We start from the raw sequence: 22,559 nt of genomic DNA, 5'->3' as shown, positions 1-22,559 counted from the left end.
TTAAGGTTATTAAGTGTAGTACTGATTGATTTATTACATAACATTCCAAAGTGTTGTCTTTGAAGCCTGAATTAAAAGGTCTCATATTCCCATTTTTTTGTCTGAGGGTTGAATGCTAAAAATGCTGAGCGGATCATATCAAAGGCAATATTGTAACCAAGGGCATTGGAAGGAGGTTTCGGAGCATCTGTGCCCCTCTGCATTTACTTAGCAGTATTTTAATGAAATGCTTAATATTCTGCCTAGGATTCTGGCACTAGATCTTTCTTCTCGGAGTGGGGAAAACGGGGAGGAGTTGAAGCAAATTGTAAGGGGATTCAGATCCAGTTTGGAAACCTTCTTACATGTGTGTCTCCGGTGGAGTTTTCAAGTTATGCGCTGGAGGAAAGCCAGCTCTGTTCCTCATGCAACCACAGGCTGCATTCACACAGCAGTTTATTCCATGTTCACACCATTTCCCTACCAGGTAATTTCCACATTATATCTGAGCTTTCTCACAGCCACTTCCAGAACTACGTCAGGATACATATGCTTCAGGTTACATACGCTTCAGGTTACAGACTCCGCTAACCCAGAAATATTACCTCAGGTAATACTTTGCTTCAGGGTGAGAACAGAAATCGTGCTCTGGCGGCGCGGCGGCAGCAGGAGGCCCCATTAGCTAAAGTGGTACTTCAGGTTAAGAACAGTTTCAGGTTAAGTACAGACCTCCGGAATGAATTAAGTACTTAACCTGAGGTACCACTGTACAGTGGAATGCAGAAGAAGTTTAGCACTTACTTCCATATTCTTTGCAAACAGGGGTTTTTCTGGAAGCAAATCACATGAATATATCCGCTTTATATTCTACTGTACTGTACATGGATTTTATGTCATGTGAAAGCTTCAACATAATGTGGAACTTAAGAGTTAGGGGGAAGTTGTGAGATGTGAATGCAGCCACAGTGCTTGACAGACAACCTGGATTGCTAAGTGAAATCCCAGCGTTATGCTAATGCACTGCTCTCAGATTTGAGGAGACACACATTCAGCATTTCTCCTCCACTCCTCCTTTCAGATGATGCTTATTATCTTACCGAGTAATTAATTATACCAAAACAATGCTTTTAATACCCTGATAACAATGCCTTCCACTGAAAAGATCCTGGTCCACTTTACAAGCATTAAGGAGGAGAGATTTCCAAACACTCATGCTTAAACTGTTATTGATCCACAGAAAGAGGAAAGGTTAAGAGTGTTGTTGACCAAGGATTGCAGACCCTCCAAGTGTCCCTATTTTCCAGGGGCATCCCTGATTTAGAGAAGCTGTCCTGGTTTCTGATTTGATCCTGGAATGTCCCACTTTTCCTTAGGATGTCCCTATTTTCACTGGAGAAATGTTGGAGGGTATGCAGTTATCCAACCCCTGAGCTGTCTGAAGGCAATTCTGTATAGAGAAGGGTTTTTTTAATGTTTCATGTTTTATTATGTTTTTATATATGTTGGAAGCTGCCCAGAGTGGCTGGGGCCACCCAGTAAGATGTGTGTGGGATAAATAGTAAAATTATCATTATGGAATGGGATGTCCCTATTTTCATCGGTGAAATGTTGGAGGGTATGGGGTTGGTATTCTACCAAGTCCTACTCAGATTAAACCCCCTGAAATTATTAAATTGAATTGTAGAGTTGGAAGGGACCCTGAGGATCATCTAGTCCAACCCCCTGCAACTCAGGAGAATGCAGCGGTCCCATGTGGGGATCGAACCTGCAACCTTGGCATTATCAGCACCGCGTTCTAACCAACTGAGCTACCCAAGTCATTTTAATGAGTCTGCCTCGAGTGAGATTAGCATGACATAGCACCCCAAGGTTCACATTGTGAAGTCAGGGCTGGTGAACAGCCCTGCTGCTGGAGCAGACCAAAGGTCCATCAACTCCAGCCTCCTGTCTCCCACAGTGGCTAGCCAGATGTTTACAGGAAGTCCACCATCAGGACATGAGGCAAAAGCCCCTTCCTGCTCTTGCTCCTAATGGCTGAGATTCAGAGGTGGAAGAGCATCCATGCCTGCTTTCTCTCAGACCCCTCATTCACCCCCTGAGTAGGCATCTGTGGTTAAAATTGTTGGGTACCTGTTGAGATCCATGCCCCAAACAGGGGGATCGCTGCTAGAGCCTCCAAATTAACTACCACTACTCCTTACTGTAAAGGTGTGGCCATTCACCGTCTTTCTAACAGGAGCAGGCAAGCAAAAATTGATGATGGAAGGATAGAGAAGCAGCAACCTGTGAGGGGACTCCAGGAGCACACTTGAGCTTCCAGTTCCCATTGTAGAATGTGTGAGGTGGGTTTTGTTTTGTTTTTGGTGGGAGGCAAAGGGACCCCTGACCATTAGGTCCAGTCGCAGACAACTCTGAGGTTGCTGCACTCATCTCGCTTTATTGGCCGATGGAGCCGGCGTACAGCTTCCGGGTCATGTGGCCAGCAAGACTAAGCAGCTTCTGGCGAACCAGAGCAGCACACGGAAACACTGTTTACCTTCCCGCCGGAGCAGTACCTATTTATCTGCTTGCACTTTGATGTGCTTTCAAACTGCTAGGTTGGCAGGAGCTGGGACTGAACAACGGGAGCTCACCCCGTCGTGGGGATTCAAACCGCCGACCTTCTGATCGGCAAGCACTAGGCTCTGTGGTTTAACCCACAGTGCCACCATATTAATTGCAATTTATCCCTCCAGGCGCCTACATGTGGTGGTTGAACAGAGTTTCAAAATCCCATCCTTGGCAGCAAAATTAATAGCAAAGGAATTAGGCTATAAAACCTTGTTCTGAACAAGTCCAGCTAACGAAGAAAGCTGACATCCCCCACCTAAAAAAGAACCCGGCAACAATTTGTAAAACTAAGTTTTAAAATAAGTTTGCTTACTTGATAATCGTGCATTGGCTCATAGCAACAGTGGCAGTAAAAACTATGTGGGGAAAAATACAGTATCTTTATATACTGTAACTATAGGTAAATAAAAGGTAAAGGACCCCTGGATGGTTAAGTCCAGTCAAAGGCTACTATGGGATTGTGGCGCTCATCTCACTTTCAGGCCAAGGGAGCTGGCGTTTGTCTGCAGGCAGCTTTCCGGGTCATGTGGCCAGCATGACTAAGCCACTTCAGGTGCAATGGAACACCGTGACAGAAACCAGAGCACACAGAAACGCCATTTACTTTCCCACCACAGTGGTACCTATTTATCTACTTGCACTGGTGTGCTTTCGAACGGCTAGGTTGGCAGTTTGAAAGTATAACCAGCTGTCAATATAACCAGTTTCAGGCACCTGCCTGAGATGGAGCAAGCACATGGCACATCTGCCCTCATGGCTCGTCACAAGAAGAGAGAGACAGGAAGTACTATATGCTCATCTCTCATATCTCATAGAATCGGAGTTGTTTGGAAGGGACCCTGAGGATCATCTAGCCCAACCATCTGCAATGCAGAAATATGTAGCTGTCCCTTACAGGGATAGAAGCTGCTCCTTCCTCTCCAGAAGAGCAAGGGAAATGTCATCACACAGAGCCCACTCTACAAATAGTATATCTATGGTCTGAGTATCTGCCTATCAGCAATACAGCTCTGTGAACTTCTCCTGCTATCTAGCAAGAATGTTAGGTTTGGCTGCTAACCTCCCACAGAACGGTCCTTCTCCAAGACACTCCGAAACTTGGAAGAATCCCAGGAGCAGCCTCTAAAGCACAAGAAGCTCATGTTTGGGAACAAAGAAAACAACAGCAGGGAAATCCCAGCAAAGATGGGAAGCATTCTGTAGACTTGGAGATTTATCATCAAAATGGATGGAAGGTAGGAACTGCTTTATAATGAGTCAGGCCACTGAATATCTGAATATTGTCTACACTTAGTGGCAGCAAGTGTTCAAGATGCCAGACAGGACAGTCCAAGCCAGGGGTCGGCAACGGAAGACCGTTTTACCGGCCCCCGAGCCATCCCCAAACCGAGCTGACCGCTCAGCGAGTCCCCCATGTGCTGCGCTAAACTGGCGCAGCGCGGTGCGGGGCCTTGCCAAGGGGTGCCAGAAATTGCGTCTGTGCACGTGCAGATACTGGAAATTACGTCTATGCATGTCCAGATGCCAAAAATTGCTTCTGCGCAGGCATGATTTTCAGTGTCTGGGCATGTGCAGACGCGATTTCTGGTGCCGCAGACATGCACAGACGCAATTTCCAGCGTTGTGTTGCACCAGTCCAGCCCACGGACAATCTCCATGGGACTGATCTGGCCCATGGCCGGTAAACCTTGCTGACCCCTGGTCCAAGTTCTACCTGGTGATGCCCAAGGATTGGAATTGGGACCGTCCGTCTGCAAGGCAGATGCTCCACCACTGAGCTGCAAATGAACATAACATGAGGTTAAGCATTCATCATGGAGTTTTTCAAGGCTAGAAGCATCCCATAGGTACCACTTTGCAAGTGTATAGTTGTTATGATGTGAGAGAGAGAGAGGGGGAGAGAGAGAGGGATGTGCTCAAAGGCACATCTGTGTATCATTTCTAACAGGAGATATGTGTGGGAGCACCAGGACCAGATAGGTTAAAGGAAGGAGACCATTACTAACCAGCAGGACTTGTTGCTTGCCAAAATGCTTTTAACATTACTATGCAAATTCCCAGTGACAGCATTAAACTACAAGGGGAGAGGAAAGCTTGAAAAAGTCAAGTAGGATCCAGGCCTCTTTAATAATGAATAATGATGCATCAAAGGAAAGAGATGTAAAAGGGCCGATAGGGCAGATCTGGTATTTTAAAGTAACTTAACACCATGGTAAATAAATTATAAGAAAGGTTTAGTACAACCCTGCATGTAAAGGAGGTTAGTGAGAAGGAAACTTTGGGCCTGCGACAATGTAATTTTCATACTCCAAGAATTAAAAAAGTATGCTTTGAGTCCTTCTACACACAAAAAGGAATGTTGGGCTACTTTTTCTGGAGCTCCGTTTCATGAATAATGGGAATCTGGAATCCTGCTTACAGAGCTGTCTAGACAAACCTGCAGGTTCCATGCAATATTTCCTTCTGCAGGTGTTTTGTGGCTTGAAACAACAACAACAACAAAAACCCTGCAAAAAAATATGCACTATGTCTGACTCAGCCCCTTGTTTTCTATATATAACCAACCGCCCTGCTGAATGAAATCAATTCTACCCCAGCCATGCAGAGGCCTTATTCAGCCAGTGAAGATGAATTCTGGAAGGATTCAGGCCAAAGGAAATGCTTGTTCACACATCACATAGTTAAGCAGCGGAATTAGTGGCCACAGGGTGCAGTGACAGCTGCTGAACTGGCGACTTTAGGGTTAGACAAATTAGTAGAGAATAGGGCTAGATGAATACCAGCTGCTGGGAATCACAAGTGGAGAGAGTGTTTGGGCATCTGGTTGGCCACTGGGGGAACAGGACACTGGACTAGGTGATTCAAGAGGGCTCTTCGCTGCTGCCCACTTCTCCAGCTGAGGCTATAACTTAACGCTGCACAAAGAAGGGGGTGGGCAAGAAGTCTACTGAAAGGGGTTTCCAGATTCCTAATTCAAAGCTGAATATTTGAGGAAAACCCATGGCCAAGCAGGAATTACAGTCTCTTCAACCCATGCAACATTGCCTGTCTTTCTGCAAACGTTTTAAAAATAATCACCAGAAAGACAGTCCTCCTTGGTTGCCATTCCAAACAGGCACTTAATAATTAAGTATGACTTCTATTTTCTTCTTCTTCTATGAGTAGCTTTCATTTATTTAACAGGACAATTTCTAATCCGCTTTTCAAAGACTCTCCAAACGGCTAAAAAGGATCCAACACACAATGAAACAGCAGTAAGAACAAAACAACAACAGAAGCAAGAACAACAGCTAAAAAATAATAATAGATGGGGGGGTGTTGCGGGGGGGGGGGAGGGAGATGAGATCAATGTTACAGTGTGATGTAGTGATGTAGATGTGCCAGTGTTGTGTAGTGGTTAAGAGCAGTGGACTCGTAATCCGGTGAACCGGGTTCGCGTCTCCACTCCTCCACATGCAGCTGCTGGGTGACCTTGGGCCAGTCACACTTCTTTGAAGTCTCTCAGCCCCACTCACCTCACAGAGTGTTTGTTCTGGGGGAGGAAGGGAAAGGAGATTGTTAGCCGCTTTGAGACTCGTTAGGGTAGTGATAAAGCGGGATATCAAATCCAAACTCTTCTTCTTACAAACAATAAACTGCCCTGAGATCTATTGGTATAGAGCAGTATACAAACTTAATTAAATCAGCAGCAAGAACTAAATATCCTTAGGCAAATAAAACAGTCTCCACCTGGCACAGAAAAGGCAACAGACTACAGGGGCAGGTAAGGCTCTTTTGAGAAAGCATATATCATGAGAAGAACTTAGTCTCTTTCAAAAGAAACAAACGGCAACAGAAACTTCGGAGTCCATCCAAATACACAGCTAATTCTAGATACTATAAGTTCCTCCTCTTGGGCTTGGAAATCTGAGGACCAATTCTCCATGTGGTCAACAGCTCCTATGTATTGGGGTCATGCAATTCTACCAGCATCCCCTGCTCACCTTTGTGCAATCTGTCACATCAGTATAGCCTTAGGTTTTGGGGTACATTATGGAAACATCGTGTCCTCTTACCAAGACATATTTGATTTGAATGACTTTGAGACCAGGTTGTTCAGACCTCACTTGCAGAATCTACTTTGCAAGGGTTTTTCACCTGTGGGAAATGTGTATCTGCCTGGCCAGGATGCTAAACTAGACAGGCCATTGGCCTAATCTAGCAGGACAATTCTTATGTTCTTAACTCCAAGTGGGGTCCAATCAGCTAGAACTAGGTGCCAGACAGTGACTTAGCCAGGTAGGCAGTCCACAAATTGGTGATTGGAGCTCACAAACCATTTCATTCCAAAGTCTACTCCCCAACAACTCTTTTTTCCCCAGCTGTCCATTGCTAGTACTACTACTACTTCTATTACTACTTTTTAGATGCTGCTATTGTGAAACAATTGCATGTCAGAAACCCACACTGATCTACTGAGAACCACCTGGAGCTCCACCAAAGGATGTCAATCCTCTTTCTGCCCACCGCTGCTTTATTTGGCTGCATCACAGTTCACTTAAAGAGCCTTCCCTTTGTTCAGATCTCCTCAGTACCTTTCCATTTCTCTAATGCACTTCAGGAAGCAGGCTATGACGCCACCTGTGACCCGACTGAGTAGGAAACAAAAGCAGCCTTGCCTGCATTAATGATCACTCACAGCTTCGCCTCCTGCTGCCTGTGTCTGTGCAAAAAGTCTCACAGCTCTTCAATCGGAGCCAGCCTGCTTTTCTTTCTTCTCCTGTCCAGGGCAAAATATCTGCGGCATGGCTGTTTGGATGGCAGGTTAAGGAACTCTGGCAAGAAGCCTTGGATCCTAGCTCACCTGAGCATTACCCAGTCACCAAAAAGAACTAGTGTACAATGCCTTTGACGTCCTCGTATTTGTAGGGCTGCGACATTTAAGGCATATAAATCTGAAGGTTGGTCAACTAAACCTCGAGTTGATTAATGGTGGGATGATTTTAATCAGTGAGGGGCAAATATAAAAGCTATTTTGGGTCTGAAGAAGGAAGCATCAAAGAAGGCTTTGCCTTCTACCACGGAGTAGTAACCAAAGCTTTAATCACAAATACGTTTAGTCACACTGAAAAGTCAATGAAGAGGCAGGTGAGGAATCCTGCAAAGAACTGGCAGCTCTAATCTTTTTATCGCAGCAGATTTTAGTAAAATTAAAACCAGGGCAAGCATCTGGGATCTTCAAGGTGGTGAAGAAAATCTCCATGCCAGGGCCTTGAACCAGCATTACATAGTGCTCTTGAGATCTGCCTCATCGATAGTAGCAATATCATGGCTGACACACTAGTTAAGCCAGCCTTCCTGCTGCCTTCTAGAGGTCCAGTGTTCAGGGATGGTGTGCATTGTAGTCCAAAACATGTGGAGATGACCAGATTGGGGAAGGCTGAATAGTCTTATGAGGTGGCCTTTCCGCTCTGAGTACCTTGCCAAAGGATTGTTTACTTGAGATACAGTTGCTGTCAATGGTAAGGAATGGAAACATGGCCCATTTGTTGGAGGAGCCACTTCCACGTCTGCTCAGATCATCAGCTGAGGTGGTCCTCTTTGTGTCTCCCCTTTTGACTCGGATCCTTCCCTTGGCCCCAAACAGCTTGCTCCAGATGCAATGCATCCCTTGACAGCCCAAAGGTTGCCCATGCCTGTGGGGAAACTCTCATGTCATAATGTTTTGTTTTTTTATCTTCTGAGCCTGTTTCCATTTTTATGCTATTGTTTTATTTCTTCAGAGGGAGTACCTTGCAACAAGAGCCATGCAAATGCCTTGGAAAGGGTGAAAGTACAGATACTCAGAAATGCATAAATAACAAACACATTTTTATTCACACTTTAAAATCGCGCTCGTGGTGCTTTGATTACCGCTGCGGCTATTTTGTCTGATGTTTAACCTTGACGTTTCATGAAAGAGTTGGGGCTTTGAGCGTTTCGCAATATGGGGCTTTTAAATTGTTGCTTGCGATTCTCCTTGATAGGGCTGTGCCCTACTACACTGCTGAGTTTTTCCTTTGTCATGTTCTCAATTCACTGGAAAGTGCCCTGAAATTAAGAACAGAGCAGCATTTTACATAAAATAAAACACCTAAGATGTTTGTCACTTCCTGCGCGGGCAATTGCTGCTTCCCTTCAATGAAATCGTAGCACTGTAAACCAAAGAAATGCAGTTGGGACGACTTTGACAATGGACAGAATTATTACAGCATCAAGAATCACATCCCTCCATAAATGAAAACATTTCCATGCACACCCAGTCTGCGCAAAGCTCCTCCTCCCAGCCATAATGATCTCTCTCATCGAAGAACAGCCTCCAAGAGGTTAGCTGCTGCTTGTTGCCTGCTAATCTATTTAACCTGCTCTGCAAAAAGACAAACAATTCAAGCTGTGATCATCAGAGGGTGACAGGCACGTCCTTCCGTCAGCAGGCGGCACCTCTGCTTTCTAGCCTGCGGCGTTCGGAGCCCAGTGAAAAATAATAAGAATAATAATAAGCAGCTCTGATTAAAGTGGGTGGAATCTCCAGCTAGGCTGAGCATCCAATGGGCCTTGCCAGAATCAGCCATCCAGGCAGCCACACAGCGTCAGGGTGTGCAGAAGCTTGGCTAAAGATGCATGCCCTGTCAGAAGAAGTGGAGGCAGCGCTCTGTTCCCGCATGACGAGTGGCAGGAAAGGACAGTGTCACGGAAACTTGGTTTCTGGGACAGCACGTGATTTCTGGAGCCCGGTGAAGCTGGGATTGGGCCCTGTGGCAGGAATCTAGCCTGCCTGAGGTAGGCAGGAGAGGAACAGGTGGCATCTGAAATGTCAAGGTTATGCAGCGCAAAGTGACTTTACATCATACTTGCAGCTGTGAAGGACTGGAGAGGCTTTGGTCGCATCCGCACCATGTATTAGAAGAAGAAGAACAGTTTGGATTTGATATCCCGCTTTATCACTACCCAAAGGAGTCTCAAAGCGGCTAACATTCTCCTTTCCCTTCCTCCCCACAACAAACACTCTGTGAGGTGAGTGGGGCTGAGAGACTTCAGAGAAGTGTGACTGGCCCAAGGTCACCCAGCAGCTGCATGTGGAGGAGCAGGGAAGCGAACCCGGTTCACCAGATTACGAGACTACCGCTCTTAACCACTACACCACACTGGCTTTTACTAAAAGCACAGGGCTTCCCCCAAAGAGTCAGGGGAATGGTAGTTTGCTAAAGGTGCTGTGAGGGATAAACAACAGTTCCCAGCATTCTCGGGTGAGGGGACCATGTGATTTAACTGTGTTTTAAATTATGGTGGGGGGTGCTTTGTATTAGAGGTGTTACCTGCTTCCACATCCCAGTCACACTCTTTGCATTACATCTACTGTCATCTCTGTTATGCCGGTTTCCGGTGTCAAGAGGGAACAAACTGCTGGCAGGCCTATGTGTTGGAAGGTGTTATGAAGGTGTTGCATGTGAGTCTATATGAGCATTTGGCCCATGTATGAGTGATGGCATCCTTAAGGCTCAAAGCTTATAACACTTCCCTGTTCATAAGCCACATTTAACTCAACCGAACTCGCTTCAGAGCGTACTTGTACGGGATTCTGCTGTACATGGCTAGTGAATGTAACAGCGAGAAGTGCAACCTGATGATGCAACCATTTTTAATCTGTTTATTCCAATCCAAGTTTCCTCTCTTGCATTAAAGGAAGGCATTCAAAAAAAATATGCAAAAATATCTCAGTTCTGCAGGTTTGTAGCAGAAGCTGGCTGCGTGTAGTGCTGATTGGCCAGCACCTGATGGCTATATTAGCATTAAACTCCCTGGTATATACATCCATCCTTTGAACTAGAATCCAGGTAGAAAACAGGCTCACATCAGTTGAAGAATCTGTTCCAAGTCCTCCTTTTACATTACATCAGCCTTCACCCTAAATTATATCAAGTCCTGGGGAAATGTGGTATGCCATTCCCACCTGGTGCTAGTCTGGGAAGAAACCGTGCAAACAATGCACAACAAGTCTAATTTTTATAGAAAAACTGGACATAATGATGGATCCCAACTCCCCAAATGCCATTATAGTACTCTCCAGGGGGTGGGGAGAGCTCTGGTGGCATCCTTGCTAACATACAATGCTCAACTCTTCCCCTTAAGATAATGCAAAGTCCAGTCAGTTCCATCACACACAGGTGCTTTTCCTTTCTTTCTCTCATTTCTTGACTTCCATTTGACTTTCCTCTAGAAACATTCACTTCTTGCTTGAAGGGTATTTTCTACCAATCTGGGTTCTATGCAACTGCGAATGAAGGCTTGATATCTGTCTATGCAAATCAATTTCATTACTAATGATTTCACTTTTTCTTCCCTCTCTACTGCAGGCTTTCCCCATCTACCAAGCTTGAGTAATGCAAAAGACTAAATATATTCAAACTGCCTTCTTCAAAAATTCGTTTTGCTTTGTAAAATTGTTGCCATGAAAAGGAGAGCTCACTTCTATTCCTTTCGGTTCTGGCAACTGCCCCAAGTTACCTTAGGTGTGTCTTAATGCTTAGATACTCAGAAAAATCAAAGCCAGTCCCCATTCAGCCTAACAGCAGAGACCGGCTGAAGCTGATAACCAGGCTATTTGGATAATGTTGCTTTGGATATAGTCAAAGACAGGTTCAACTGAGAACATCAAATATGATGGTCAAAACACTCCAAGGTATTTTCACAGCATTTCCATCAAAATTTGCAATATCTTCTATAATCCTGTAGCAATTTTTACTGCTGTAGAGAATAGTGTTTGTTGTCATCTCCCAGGCTATCATTTGATAGTAGAATAACTTGAGGAAGAGTGTTGCCTATTAAATTCACTTTATACATTTTTAGAACTTTGGATTTGTTCTTTTGCTGGGCAGGTAGTAATAATAATAATAATAATAATAATAATAATAATAATAATAATAATTTTTTATTTATACCCCGCCCTCCCCAGCCAAGGCCGGGCTCAGAGCGGCTTACAAACAATAATAAAAACAAGATGAATGATTACAACTTAAAAAGAAAAATAAAATACAACATTAAAATAATGGAACATTAAAATATTAAAATGTAGCCTCATCACAGGAGGAGAAGGAAAAGAAGAAAAAGAGAGAGAGAGAGGGAGGGAGGGAATCAAATTGGCTCCAAGCCAAAGGCCAGGTGGAACAACTCTGTCTTACAGGCCCTGCGGAAAGAAATCAGATCCTGCAGGGCCCTGGTTCATGAGGGAGAGCGTTCCACCAGGCCGGAGCCAGAGTTGAAAAGGCCCTGGCTCTGGTTGAAGCCAATCTAACTTCCTTAGGGCCCGGGATCACTAGGGTGTTGCTATTTATGGACCTTGAGGCTCTCCGTGGGGCATACCAGGAGAGGCGGTCCCGTAGGTACGAGGGTCCTAGGCCGTGAAGGCTTTAAAGGTCAAAAGCAGCACCTTAAATCTGACCCTGTACTCCACCGGGAGCCAGTGCAGCTTAACAGTGTACCCCTTAACAAAGAACCTGGAAAAACACCTGTTTGTTCTTTCTCTCTACTTTCTGTTTAATTGAAAAGCATGTTCAATTAAATCACCAAACTTTCATTCTTTCCTGAAAAATAACCCAAGGGAATCACTCCAAAGAAACAGGCCACTTGAATTGTCAAGGAATCACATCGTGCAACCTTTCCAAGCACAGACTGCATTTCAATAGGATGCAGCAGGAAATGGGAGTTTGCAGAGTGTGTCCTATTTTATCCTCGCAACACCCTGTGAGGTAGGCTAGGCTGACTGTTGCATGCCCCCCAAGGCATTCCTGAGAGTTTCGTGGCTAAGCAGAGAATTTAAACACATTTCCATAGTCTGGTGCCAGCCAGGACACACATTCACCAACATAATACACCATACTGGGGCTTGGGGTTTTGATTGGTACTTCAGCTGTTTGGTTTTCATTGACTGACAAGGACCTCATGAGGGAGATGTAGGTGGTTCACAAAGGATGCTTAAGCACCTTTTAGAACGGCAGTACTCATGATCAGAAGCCCCATCTGATGTCTCTGTTGCTGGATTATTCCACTGCAGACTCTAGGTGAGATACCAGATGTTCAGCTGTTCCCCTGGCCCAATAAAAAAATCATTGCACATACAAAGCTGGCATGTCAGGAAGGTTCTGAAACAAATCTTCGCAACATGCTCATTTTGAATGCACAGGGAGTTTTAAATATGAAAGACAAGAGCATTCAAATATGAAATTCCCTCGGCCTACACCCAATGCTAGTCCTGTATGCAAGCTAACCCACTGGAAATAATGGTAGTCACATCCATTAATTCTAAAGGATCTACTCTGAGTAGGACTAGCATTGGCTGTAATTCTTTGTCTGGAGGCCCAATCCAGCAATGGAGGAATCACATGAAGCTGCATAGCCCCCATTGGCCAAAGAGTTTACCCTGTTGAGAGCCAGTACTAGTGGCTGGACACCCTTTTTGGTCTTGTCCGCAAGGCACTCTGTGGGACTATGCAGCTGAAGGAAAACCCATTGTTGGACTCTCTAACCCCATCAGCCCCAGTAAGCATAGTAAATGTCAAATATGATGCGAGTTGTAGTCCAAAGATGTCTGGAGATTCACAGGTTCCCTGTCCCTGCTTGAGGGCCAAATCCAGATGATAGCTAACCAACTGATGCTTTATTTATAAAAAAATATTTAAATACCCCTGTATCATAAATATATATCGCAACAATATAAAAACCTAAACCCAGACAATAAAATCATAAAAAGTTAAAAACAAAAGGAAACCAAAAACAAACAGCACTAGACCATTGTGGCTGATGTAGTCCGAATTGTCTGCATAGGCCTAGCAGAACAGAAGGGATTTCGGCAGGCGTTTAAAAGTTGGAACAGAAGGCGCCTGCTGAATCTCTAGTGGCAGGGTATGCCGCAGGACTGGACCAATGACACTAAAGATTGATTTCTCGTTGTTGTCAAACGAGCCTCACCAACTCTGGGAACCAGCTTGCTCTTGAGCCTCTTGGGCTTGCTGATCAGAAGGTTGGTGGTTTGAATCCCTGCAACAGGGTGAGCTCCCATTGCTCTGTCCCAACTCCTTCCAACCTAGCAGTTAGAAAGCACACCAGTGCAAGTAGATAAATAGGTACCACTGCAGCGGGAAGGTAAAAGGCATTTCCATGCGCTCTGGTTTCCATCACGATGTTCCATTGTGCCAGAAGTGATTTAGTCATGCTGGCCACATGACCTGGAAAGCTGTCTGTGGACAAATGCCGGCTCCCTCGGCCTGAAAGCGAGATGAGCGCAGCAACACCAGTAGCCTTTGACTGGACTTAACCATCCAGGGGTCCTTTACCTTTTACCTATAAGGGTTCAGTAGCTCCCTGAGGTATCCTGGACCCAAGTTATTTTAAGCAATGCAGTTGCTTTGGGGGACTATGTTATGTCAAAATACGCCGGGGGCTACACAAACCCCCCAAGATGAGACAAACCTCTCCGGGTGTCTTCCTGAAGTTGCACAGCTCCGGGACATCCATAAAACATCAGCCCCAGCACGCTCCAGCGACACATAGCAGTTGCCTATGTGCACGCACACCCAGCAGAGTTTAGCGGAAACCAAGTGGAGATGGGTGTGCTCATTCTAAGCTTTTATTAATCAGTATATACAGGACAAAGCAATCATGGCATCCTCTCCCTTCAGCTCCGAGAGAGAACAGAAAGTAAAAAGTACAAAAACACAACAGAGCGGAAGAGAAAAGGCTAGCTTCCGTTCTCAGGCTTTCCAAGCCTAGAAAGTAAATACAGACATGTGATTTAACAGTCACACATCAGCAACGGAGGAGGGAAATGCTAACAGGAATGGAATGCTAACATGTTACGTAGGCCAAACCTGCCTGCCCTTAATCTGGCTATGAGGACAAGCCATGTAATGAACAGCCCCCACTTGGCTCACAGGTCAGTCAGGTTGTCTGACACTTGGGAAAAAGAATTTATCTGAAAACTGCTCTAAAAGCATAATGCGTGTTTACTTGGAAGCAAGTTTTTTGTTTTCAGTGGTCAATATGTTTAGGATTGCTACATTAAGATTAATGTTATTACAGCACCTCTATACAGGTGAATGTTGAGCTATTTTAACAAAGGTAAACATGGGCTCTCAAACATTCAAAGCATGTGACACATATTCAAAGCATATTACTCCCCCCCCCAAAAAAATACTGTGAGCTATAGTTCTCTCACACATACACACAGCTACAATCCAAAGCACCCTTAACTATATACAGTCCCAGAATTCTTTAGGGAAAGTCAGGTAATTAAATGGCTGCTGGGTGTGCTTTAAATGTATGTCATGGGTCTGAGGCATTGTTTGGAAAGTCTTGCTACCTGAGAATCAAGAGATGTACAGAAGTTGCGTGTAACAAGGCTATCAGCCCTGAACATCTGTTCACAGGGACAGTTCCAATTAAAACTAGCATTTTAATCTGCCGTTAAATACATTACAATGTGCTATTTAATCTGTTATCTTGTTTGGTTGGTTGATATTCTTGGTATGTTACAGTTTTAAAATTATGCTTCTAAGACGCCCTGAGGACCTAGATGGTTAAAAGGTGGGGCATAAATCTGAAATACATCAAATGAACTATATGACCAGCTAGTTAATAACTGAATGAATGCTTCTACAGCATGCTTTTTCGCTCCCGAATTTCATTCCTTGAAGATGCTGGACATACAGATGTGATATTTGACAGTATTCTAGCTCCACCTACTGTCCTAACCTCTATGATTTACAAGTAGCTGGAAATTGGAAAGAAAAGCTGTCAACGGTTGGAATTTTCTTACTCATCAATTCATTTTTATTTTTTTATTAAAAAGATGGTGTATTTCAGTGTTTACAGTGAGGAAAGAGAAATTATTTCACGGAATAACACTTTGTAGACATTTCAAAAAAGTTAGCGAGTCATTAGCAGAAGATATCCCAAATGCTACAACCAAGAGACAGAAAAGTACAATAAAACATTTAACTTTATTTCAAAACCAGAGTAAAAATTTAACAGTCAAATTTCAGCAACAAGAAACAAAAGGATTATCAGACATTGTCATGGAATAATACTTTCTGTTCATTTGAATTGTTCAGAAGTTGTGCAGGACAACCAAGGACACTGCTTTTGGAATGCATTACAACCTCTTCCAAGCCCAAATTCTAACCAATCAAAAAATGAGCTATTCCATTCCTCAAAGAGTTCAGACTGGTTTACATATCACAAAACATTTGCATAGACGGGACTTCCACATAAGGAACACTATCTTATGCATGTAGACCATACCTTAGCCATGATCCTATGTATATCTGGATCACTGCCATGTACACGGGTTGGGAATGTGCCAACATGCGGCCCATGCAGTCATGTTGGCGTCATGTTGGCGTGCCAACATGCGGCCCATGCAGTCATGATGGCACACACCACAATCTACATGTACATTAACTCTTCCAGTTCCTATGCCTTCCTTCTATGTAGGGATTGTGTAAACATATGAAGTGGAATTCTGTGTAGTGGTTCAGCACCACGTGCAAAGCAGCCTATTGGCCACAGGGAGACACTCCCGGAGGGTTCCAGAATGCACCCGGTCTTTCATAGATCAGTGCTCACGCCCTACAAGGCACCTCACAGGTTTCAGGCGCCAAAGACAGCACCAGACACGCTCAGGGAAGAGCCCACCAAGGGGGGGGGGTCGCCGAGGGTGGAGCCACTCAACGAGGCCACAGAGATTTTAGACTCGAGATGGGGGGAGGAAGGGATTGAATATCTGTTCGCCAGGGAAGACACCCCGGCCAGCGCCAACAGGTGGGTACCGGACTATGCCGTGGAGGAGCAATTCCTCAAAGACGAATTCCATGCACTTTTCCCACACAGACCCATGCCGGCAGATTATTTTGATGAATATCTTTTCACACCCACACTCTCAGCCAGCACGTTTCAGGGGTTCTCCTCAGCTGAGGAAACGGCACCAGAGACTACCTCTCCGGAGGGGTCGATCTCCGGCTTTGGTACGGACCGCTCTTATTGGTGGGACACTCAACCCGAGGAGGAATGGCGCAGGGACATGCTAAGAGGGCCCTGGCACGCAGCCTCACCCGAGGAGATGGGGGGACAGGAGGGCATGGACAGGTTGGGGGCGGACCCTGGGTTCGAGCACACCTGCAAAGAAATGGAAGAGGAGAAGATCGACGTCGAGATGTGCCCATCTCGGACTGGCAGCATGCCAGGGGGGAAGAACTGTATCCGGCACTCACCCCCACAGCATTGGAGCACCCGGAACCCACGCCAGAAGAGGGGGAGGGGGAAGGGGGGCTTCGAGGGGGGGATGGATGTCAGGGACGCAGCGGGAGCGCAGGGAGGGGAGGAGATGGAGAGCGAGGGGGAGCAATCCGAGGGCAGCGTAGGAGAAGAAGACAGTAGCCCGAGAGATTCCATGAGCCTCTCCAGCGAATCGGAAGATTCACAGAAGGGGGCGCCGGTGGCCAGGGCAAGGGGGGCCACAAGGGGGACACCCCAGAAGCAAGGGGCCAGCGGGGACTCCCAGAGCAGCAGTTGGAAATCAGGACCAGCTTCCCCACCAGAGCGCAGTGGGGGGGAGAAGTCCCAGGAATCGGGACCAGCGTATTCACCACCAGCGAGAGGAGATGAGTCAGGATTGACCACGCCTCCATCGGAGAGCGGGGGAACGGTCAAGAGGAAGGTTGCCGGCTGGGCACGCGTGCCAAGTTCAAATGTACAGGCGAGCGGCACAGCAGGTAGCCCAGATAGGGAACCAGGTCCTAAAGCCCGCCGGAAGGAGGGGGAAGAATCAGGGGGGTCAGCGTCAGAAGAGTCCAGAAAGGATGAAACCCCAGCGGGCAGGAGGGCCCAGAGGAGGAAGGAACTTAGGAAGAGGTGGAGCACGGCTAGAGTCTTAAACTGGTGTGGAAGGGGAGGAGACTCAGATGGAGCTTCGCTGGTCTAGGGGTTAAGACGTAGAGTTGCACGCTGCGTCTTTGAAATGGAAACCAAACTTCAATAAAGACTTTTGTACATAACGACAGCCTGGCGTTGGTCCTCTGTGAGCTGGGACCTAGGGGCAGCTCTGACAGCCTGAATATCCCTGTAGATGAAATGAACTAGTTTTGACATCAGATAATCCACTGGAGCAGAGACACCGTTGATATTTGTAGATGTAGAGCAGATATTTATTATCTTTATAGATTTTGCTGGAAGCCACCCAGAGTGGCTGGTGAAACCCAGCCAGATAGGCAGGGTAGAAATATTATTATTATTATTAACCAAAGCATCACTGAGTCAATTCCCAAGGAATTGAGTTTGCTACTGGAATGAGATGTGCATTAAGTGCCATGCCCTTTGTTCATGAAAGTAAATGATTTTGCAAAAATAACCCTGTAAAATATCTATCCTTCTAAACCAGGGGTTGTCAACCTGGTCCCTACCGCCCACTAGTAGGCGTTTCAGGGTTCTAGGTGGGTGGTAGGCGGTTCTACGGCACAAGCTGAATCCTCCTTCCATCAAGCACTGGGAAATTTTACCATCAATAAAGATGCATTAGTGGGCGGTAGATATAAAAAGGTTGACTTACCCCTATTCTAAACTAAGGCAGAGTGGTCCACTTAACTCTTAAGTGCATGGCAATACTTATCCTTTGCATTTAGTGTTTAATTAAACACACAGATATGCTTAACTCATTTTCCAGCATCCTTCTCCAGTAATTCATCCAAACAAAACTTCCAACACATGAAAAACTGAATGCTACCCTTTTTTTATTCTCATTGCAGCTCATTATTTATTGCTACTTCAAAGGCTAGCAAGTGAAGTCCTTAGAAATAGGCAACTCTGTTCTTGCCAGTACTTTGTTTTACAGATGGTGGACAAGGTATTTGCAGCAGGGTGGCCCTGCAGACAGAGATGGACTCAAACTCCCACCATCCCCCAACAATTAATGGTACAAATTTGCTTTTTAAAAAATGAAGCTTACAGATCAATGCAATATATATATATTTATTTAAAAAAACCAGTGCATTTCAGAAAGTTTTTTTTCCATATGCAAAAAAATACACTTTTACAGTTCCTTTCAAGTTCTTAATCAACTGTCCTGGTCCAAGGAGAAGACAAATACGTTTCAGAGATCTGTAGCTCAACCTCTGCAATACTTCAAGCCACGAGAGACCTATGTGTAAGCTACTCTTACAATAATTCATTCTCTTCATCCTCCATAGGCAGGACGGCAAATAGGCCCCACAGTATATAAATTAGCTCATGATTGTTAGAAAATGGATGTCAGTAATAGCCATGGTTGTCAGGTACATACCACTGAAGTATTTACATCTACTATAACACTCTCCTTCCTGATTCTGCATACCATTTTCTTCCTCAATGCCCTGATTCTAGGCTGCAATATCTGCTGATCAACTCACTTCAGAAGCTCAAATCATACGCGACGTTTGCACCAACATAACTTTCTTGGGGGAAGGGTTGTTTTGCACTCATATTTTTGTGCACACAAAAGTAGCATAGGGCCGCAACCCTATATTCGCTTACCTGAGAGTAAGTCCCATTGAAGCTCATGGGCCTTACTCTTGAGTAGACATGCACAGGGTTGCTCTGTAAATCAAGTTACGTGCCGTACAGTATTCGATCCTGAACAAGGGACAGCTATACTACTGACGTGATTGACAGCTAGCTGTATTTAGCCCCCAAGACACTACACACAACTCAGTACTCAGCGGCTCTGTGCTGAGGGATCTCCTTAGACCAGCCTCCTCTCCTGGGCTACAAGTAGCCGGTGCAGCACTGTAACACCGCAGTGCATAATGAAAAACTCACAATAAAATATGGGGGGGGGGGAATGGTTTTGCAAATTAGAGCGTATGTAAAGTTAAGGTCAGATCTCTTTAGAAACCTGGCAATTAGGTAAAACTATTGCAACAAGAGGCCCAAACAGAATGTACTTAATTGTTAGAAAACAATAGTCTTCTGGCATCCTAAAGACTTACAAATTTTATTATGGTATATGCTTTTGTGGACTGGGATGCTCTGTTTATTGAGCATTCATTCATTCTTATCTGTTTTCAGGTAGGTTATACAGCACTGCATATAACAATTGTTGTCCTGTGTTTTCCACTGCAATTTCCTTCACTTTCCTTACTGCAGATATACCTTCTTTATTTTTAAAAAGGTGCAAAGGTGCAAAAGAGCAGCAAAACCACTTTAATGAATTCACCAGAGTGCAACTGAACCCCACTCATAAAATAATGATAGTCTGGAGGTGACCCTAGAGTCCACTAAAGCTTATGTCAAAATAAAATCTGGTAGTCTTATAGGCACAAGACTCTTGGCTGTGTTTGTGACAACAGAGAAACATCTGTGCCTCTCTGGAAAAAGTTAGAAAGGGCACACGTAACTCTAGAGGGATACCAGTGCAGTTAACTAGACAAATCAGGAAGACCACAAAAGGGACAAGTCTTGCCCAAACTAGGAAAATAAAGGACACAAACCAAAGTAAATTGGCAGCTTGCCTCTACCTGATTTTGGGGGTCTTCCTTTTTCTTAGTTCCTATGCTGCAGCCCCCATTTAGCAGGGCTACCTGAGGAGAGGAATTCAGGAGGACTGGGGAAGCCATGCAGGAAGGAGGTGAGGAGCTCAAGATCCTCCAGCCTGCCCCATGCACTTGGATCCAACCCACTGACACCAACAGTATCTGTTTTGTTATAGTGCAGAGCTAGGGAACCAGCCAATGAGATGACAAAAGTTGCAAAACGAGTGGGGAACAAACCACTTCTGCTGTCATTTGCCCTATTTGTCTTGCTCTTTTTTGAGCTTGCTAGTGGAACATGCGAAGTAACACTGACCAGGTACTTGCCATGTCTGCAGCTAAGTAGGCCAGACAAGAACGGGCTGAAATATAACATATGTCAGAGAGGAAGAAACGTGGCATAGAAGCATGGCAAGGGCGATGGGTTGGTACACACAAGTGAGAATCCGCCACAATCTGTGGCATAACTGTGATTCGCATAAGGACTTGGCTCACAAGCATTCAACCAGATATATCTGATTAAGTCAACAGAAAGCGATTGCATGAAGACATGTACACATGGTTACATTTCTTTCAAGGCACTATTATAGTGCAAGCATGAATTATGAAAAGTTAAATTAGTTTAAAGCTTTGGAGACAAACATTGTTCATGTATTAAGCCATAGTTTTCATACCTAACAGCCGGACAGTTTAAAATAAAGGCATTACCAAGAAAAACAACGACATACCCAACTTCCTTGCCAGGAAATGTCTTCCCATCAAGCTCCGCAGTTCTGAATTTCAAGGTTTTCTGGTGGGGACACAGCAATTTGGCATTTGCCCCATGCCTGCACCCCACTCCCTGCCCCAAGTGCACTACTGCTTGATTTCTTAGTTAATTCAGTTTGTACATGACTCATCTTAACTTTGAAATGGGTAGACACTGATTGCCAAAGAATTGATGCTTTTGAATTATGGTGTTGGAGGAGACTCTTGAGAGTCCCATGGACTGCAAGAAGATCAAACCGATCCATTCTGAAGGAAATCAGCCCTGAGTGCTCACTAGGAAGGACAGATCGTGAAGCTGAGGCTGCAATATTTTGACCACCTCATGAGAAGAGAAGACTCCCTGGAAAAGACCCTGGTGTTGGGAAAGATGGAGGGCACAAGGAGAAGGGGACGACAGAGGACAAGATGGTTGGACAGTGTTCTCGAAGCTACCAGCATGAGTTTGGCCAAACTGCGGGAGGCAGTGGAAGACAGGAGTGCCTGGCGTGCTCTGGTCCATAGGGTCACGAAGAGCCGGACACGACTAAACAACAACAACAAAGTAACAGAACTGAAAAGATGAGGAAGCAGATTAGGGTTGCTTAAAAACCAAACGACATGTTATGATAAACACAGTTTTTCCTGAAAGCATGCTTTAGGTAACCACTTTTATTCTGAAGAAAAAGCAGCCACAGGGTTCCTAATCTGGATCAGGGCCCTGCACTGGGTTCCTACTAAAAATCCACTTACTCACCCGAGCCACTGCTTGCCCCCTGGTGGCCTTGTGCTTAGTTTAAGCACACATTTAAAAACCACATTGTTTGTAATGTGTAGTTTGGCCTCCCAGATTCAGCTGAGTTCTCTTTCCACGGTCTCTCTTAGTGCTGTGGAGTGCCTTGCAAAAACAGGAGTGTGACGCTATACAAATCTACTCTGAAGTAAGTCTCAATGAGTTAAATGGGACTTAACCCCAAGTATGGTTTCAACCTGGAAGTTTTTTTTAAAAAGAAGCAGCAGCAGAGAAGGAAAACGGACCCACTGCACTTATTTGTAACTTTACCCTTCTTTTTAGCAATGGGGGCAAAACCCCTAAAATAAATAGGGAGGGAAGTAGTGCAAATATTAGCCATCTTAATAAATACACCTTGCAAAATGCAAATTTCTCAAGTAAAATTAGGAAAGGAATTGAGAGTGAGAACATTATTGGGCGGGGCCACCGCCGACGACACACACAGAAATAACAGTGTGAGGGTGGGAACCATGATATGCAACTACCAATCCTTTTAACACTTTTCCTCCCGAGAGAGAAAAAAAATTGTAATTGTGTATCAGAACAATTGACATTTTATAACGCTGCTGTATTTAAAATACCCTGTGAAATTAGGCAATTAATCTAGAATTCATCGCGTTTTCTCCTAAACGGCCATTTGGAATGCTGCGATACGTGATCAGCCGCCGAAAGCACCAGGCGGACGAATTCTTCCACGTCGAAGGAGTAATTTGTAAACTTCGGGTGTTTTCCCAGTGTTGGATGATGCCCCTGAAGAAAAGGGAGTTAAAATGGTTTTAAGGAAGCAAAACAAGTCAGCTCTTTTCCCCTGGAAAACAAGCAGCAAATTGAGCAGGCATTTTAATTCATAACCGCTGATTTAT

General features: G+C 44.9%; 1 protein-coding gene and 1 long non-coding RNA gene across 4 annotated transcripts in view; one reads left to right on the top strand and one right to left on the bottom strand.

Moving 5' to 3' along the window:
• The window catches only part of LOC309337465, a 251,399-nt gene that overhangs the window by 107,517 nt on the left and 121,323 nt on the right, over positions 1–22,559 (top strand). The gene's annotated exons all lie outside the window — the stretch shown is intronic.
• The window catches only part of EOGT (EGF domain specific O-linked N-acetylglucosamine transferase), a 29,142-nt gene continuing 24,964 nt past the window's right edge, over positions 18,382–22,559 (bottom strand). For all 3 annotated transcript variants that reach the window (XM_081853288.1, XM_081853286.1, XM_081853287.1), the window contains exon 17: positions 18,382–22,446. In XM_081853288.1, coding sequence (XP_081709414.1) covers positions 22,300–22,446 — 147 coding nt within the window. In that variant the 3' untranslated portion in view covers positions 18,382–22,299. The remainder of the gene's footprint in view (positions 22,447–22,559) is intronic.

This window comes from Podarcis erhardii (genome assembly GCF_964252035.2).
Source record: "Podarcis erhardii genome assembly, chromosome: 2".
Lineage (NCBI taxonomy): Eukaryota > Metazoa > Chordata > Lepidosauria > Squamata > Lacertidae > Podarcis > Podarcis erhardii.
Note: the sequence above shows the minus strand (reverse complement) of the source record. Positions and strands in the feature narration are given on the sequence as shown.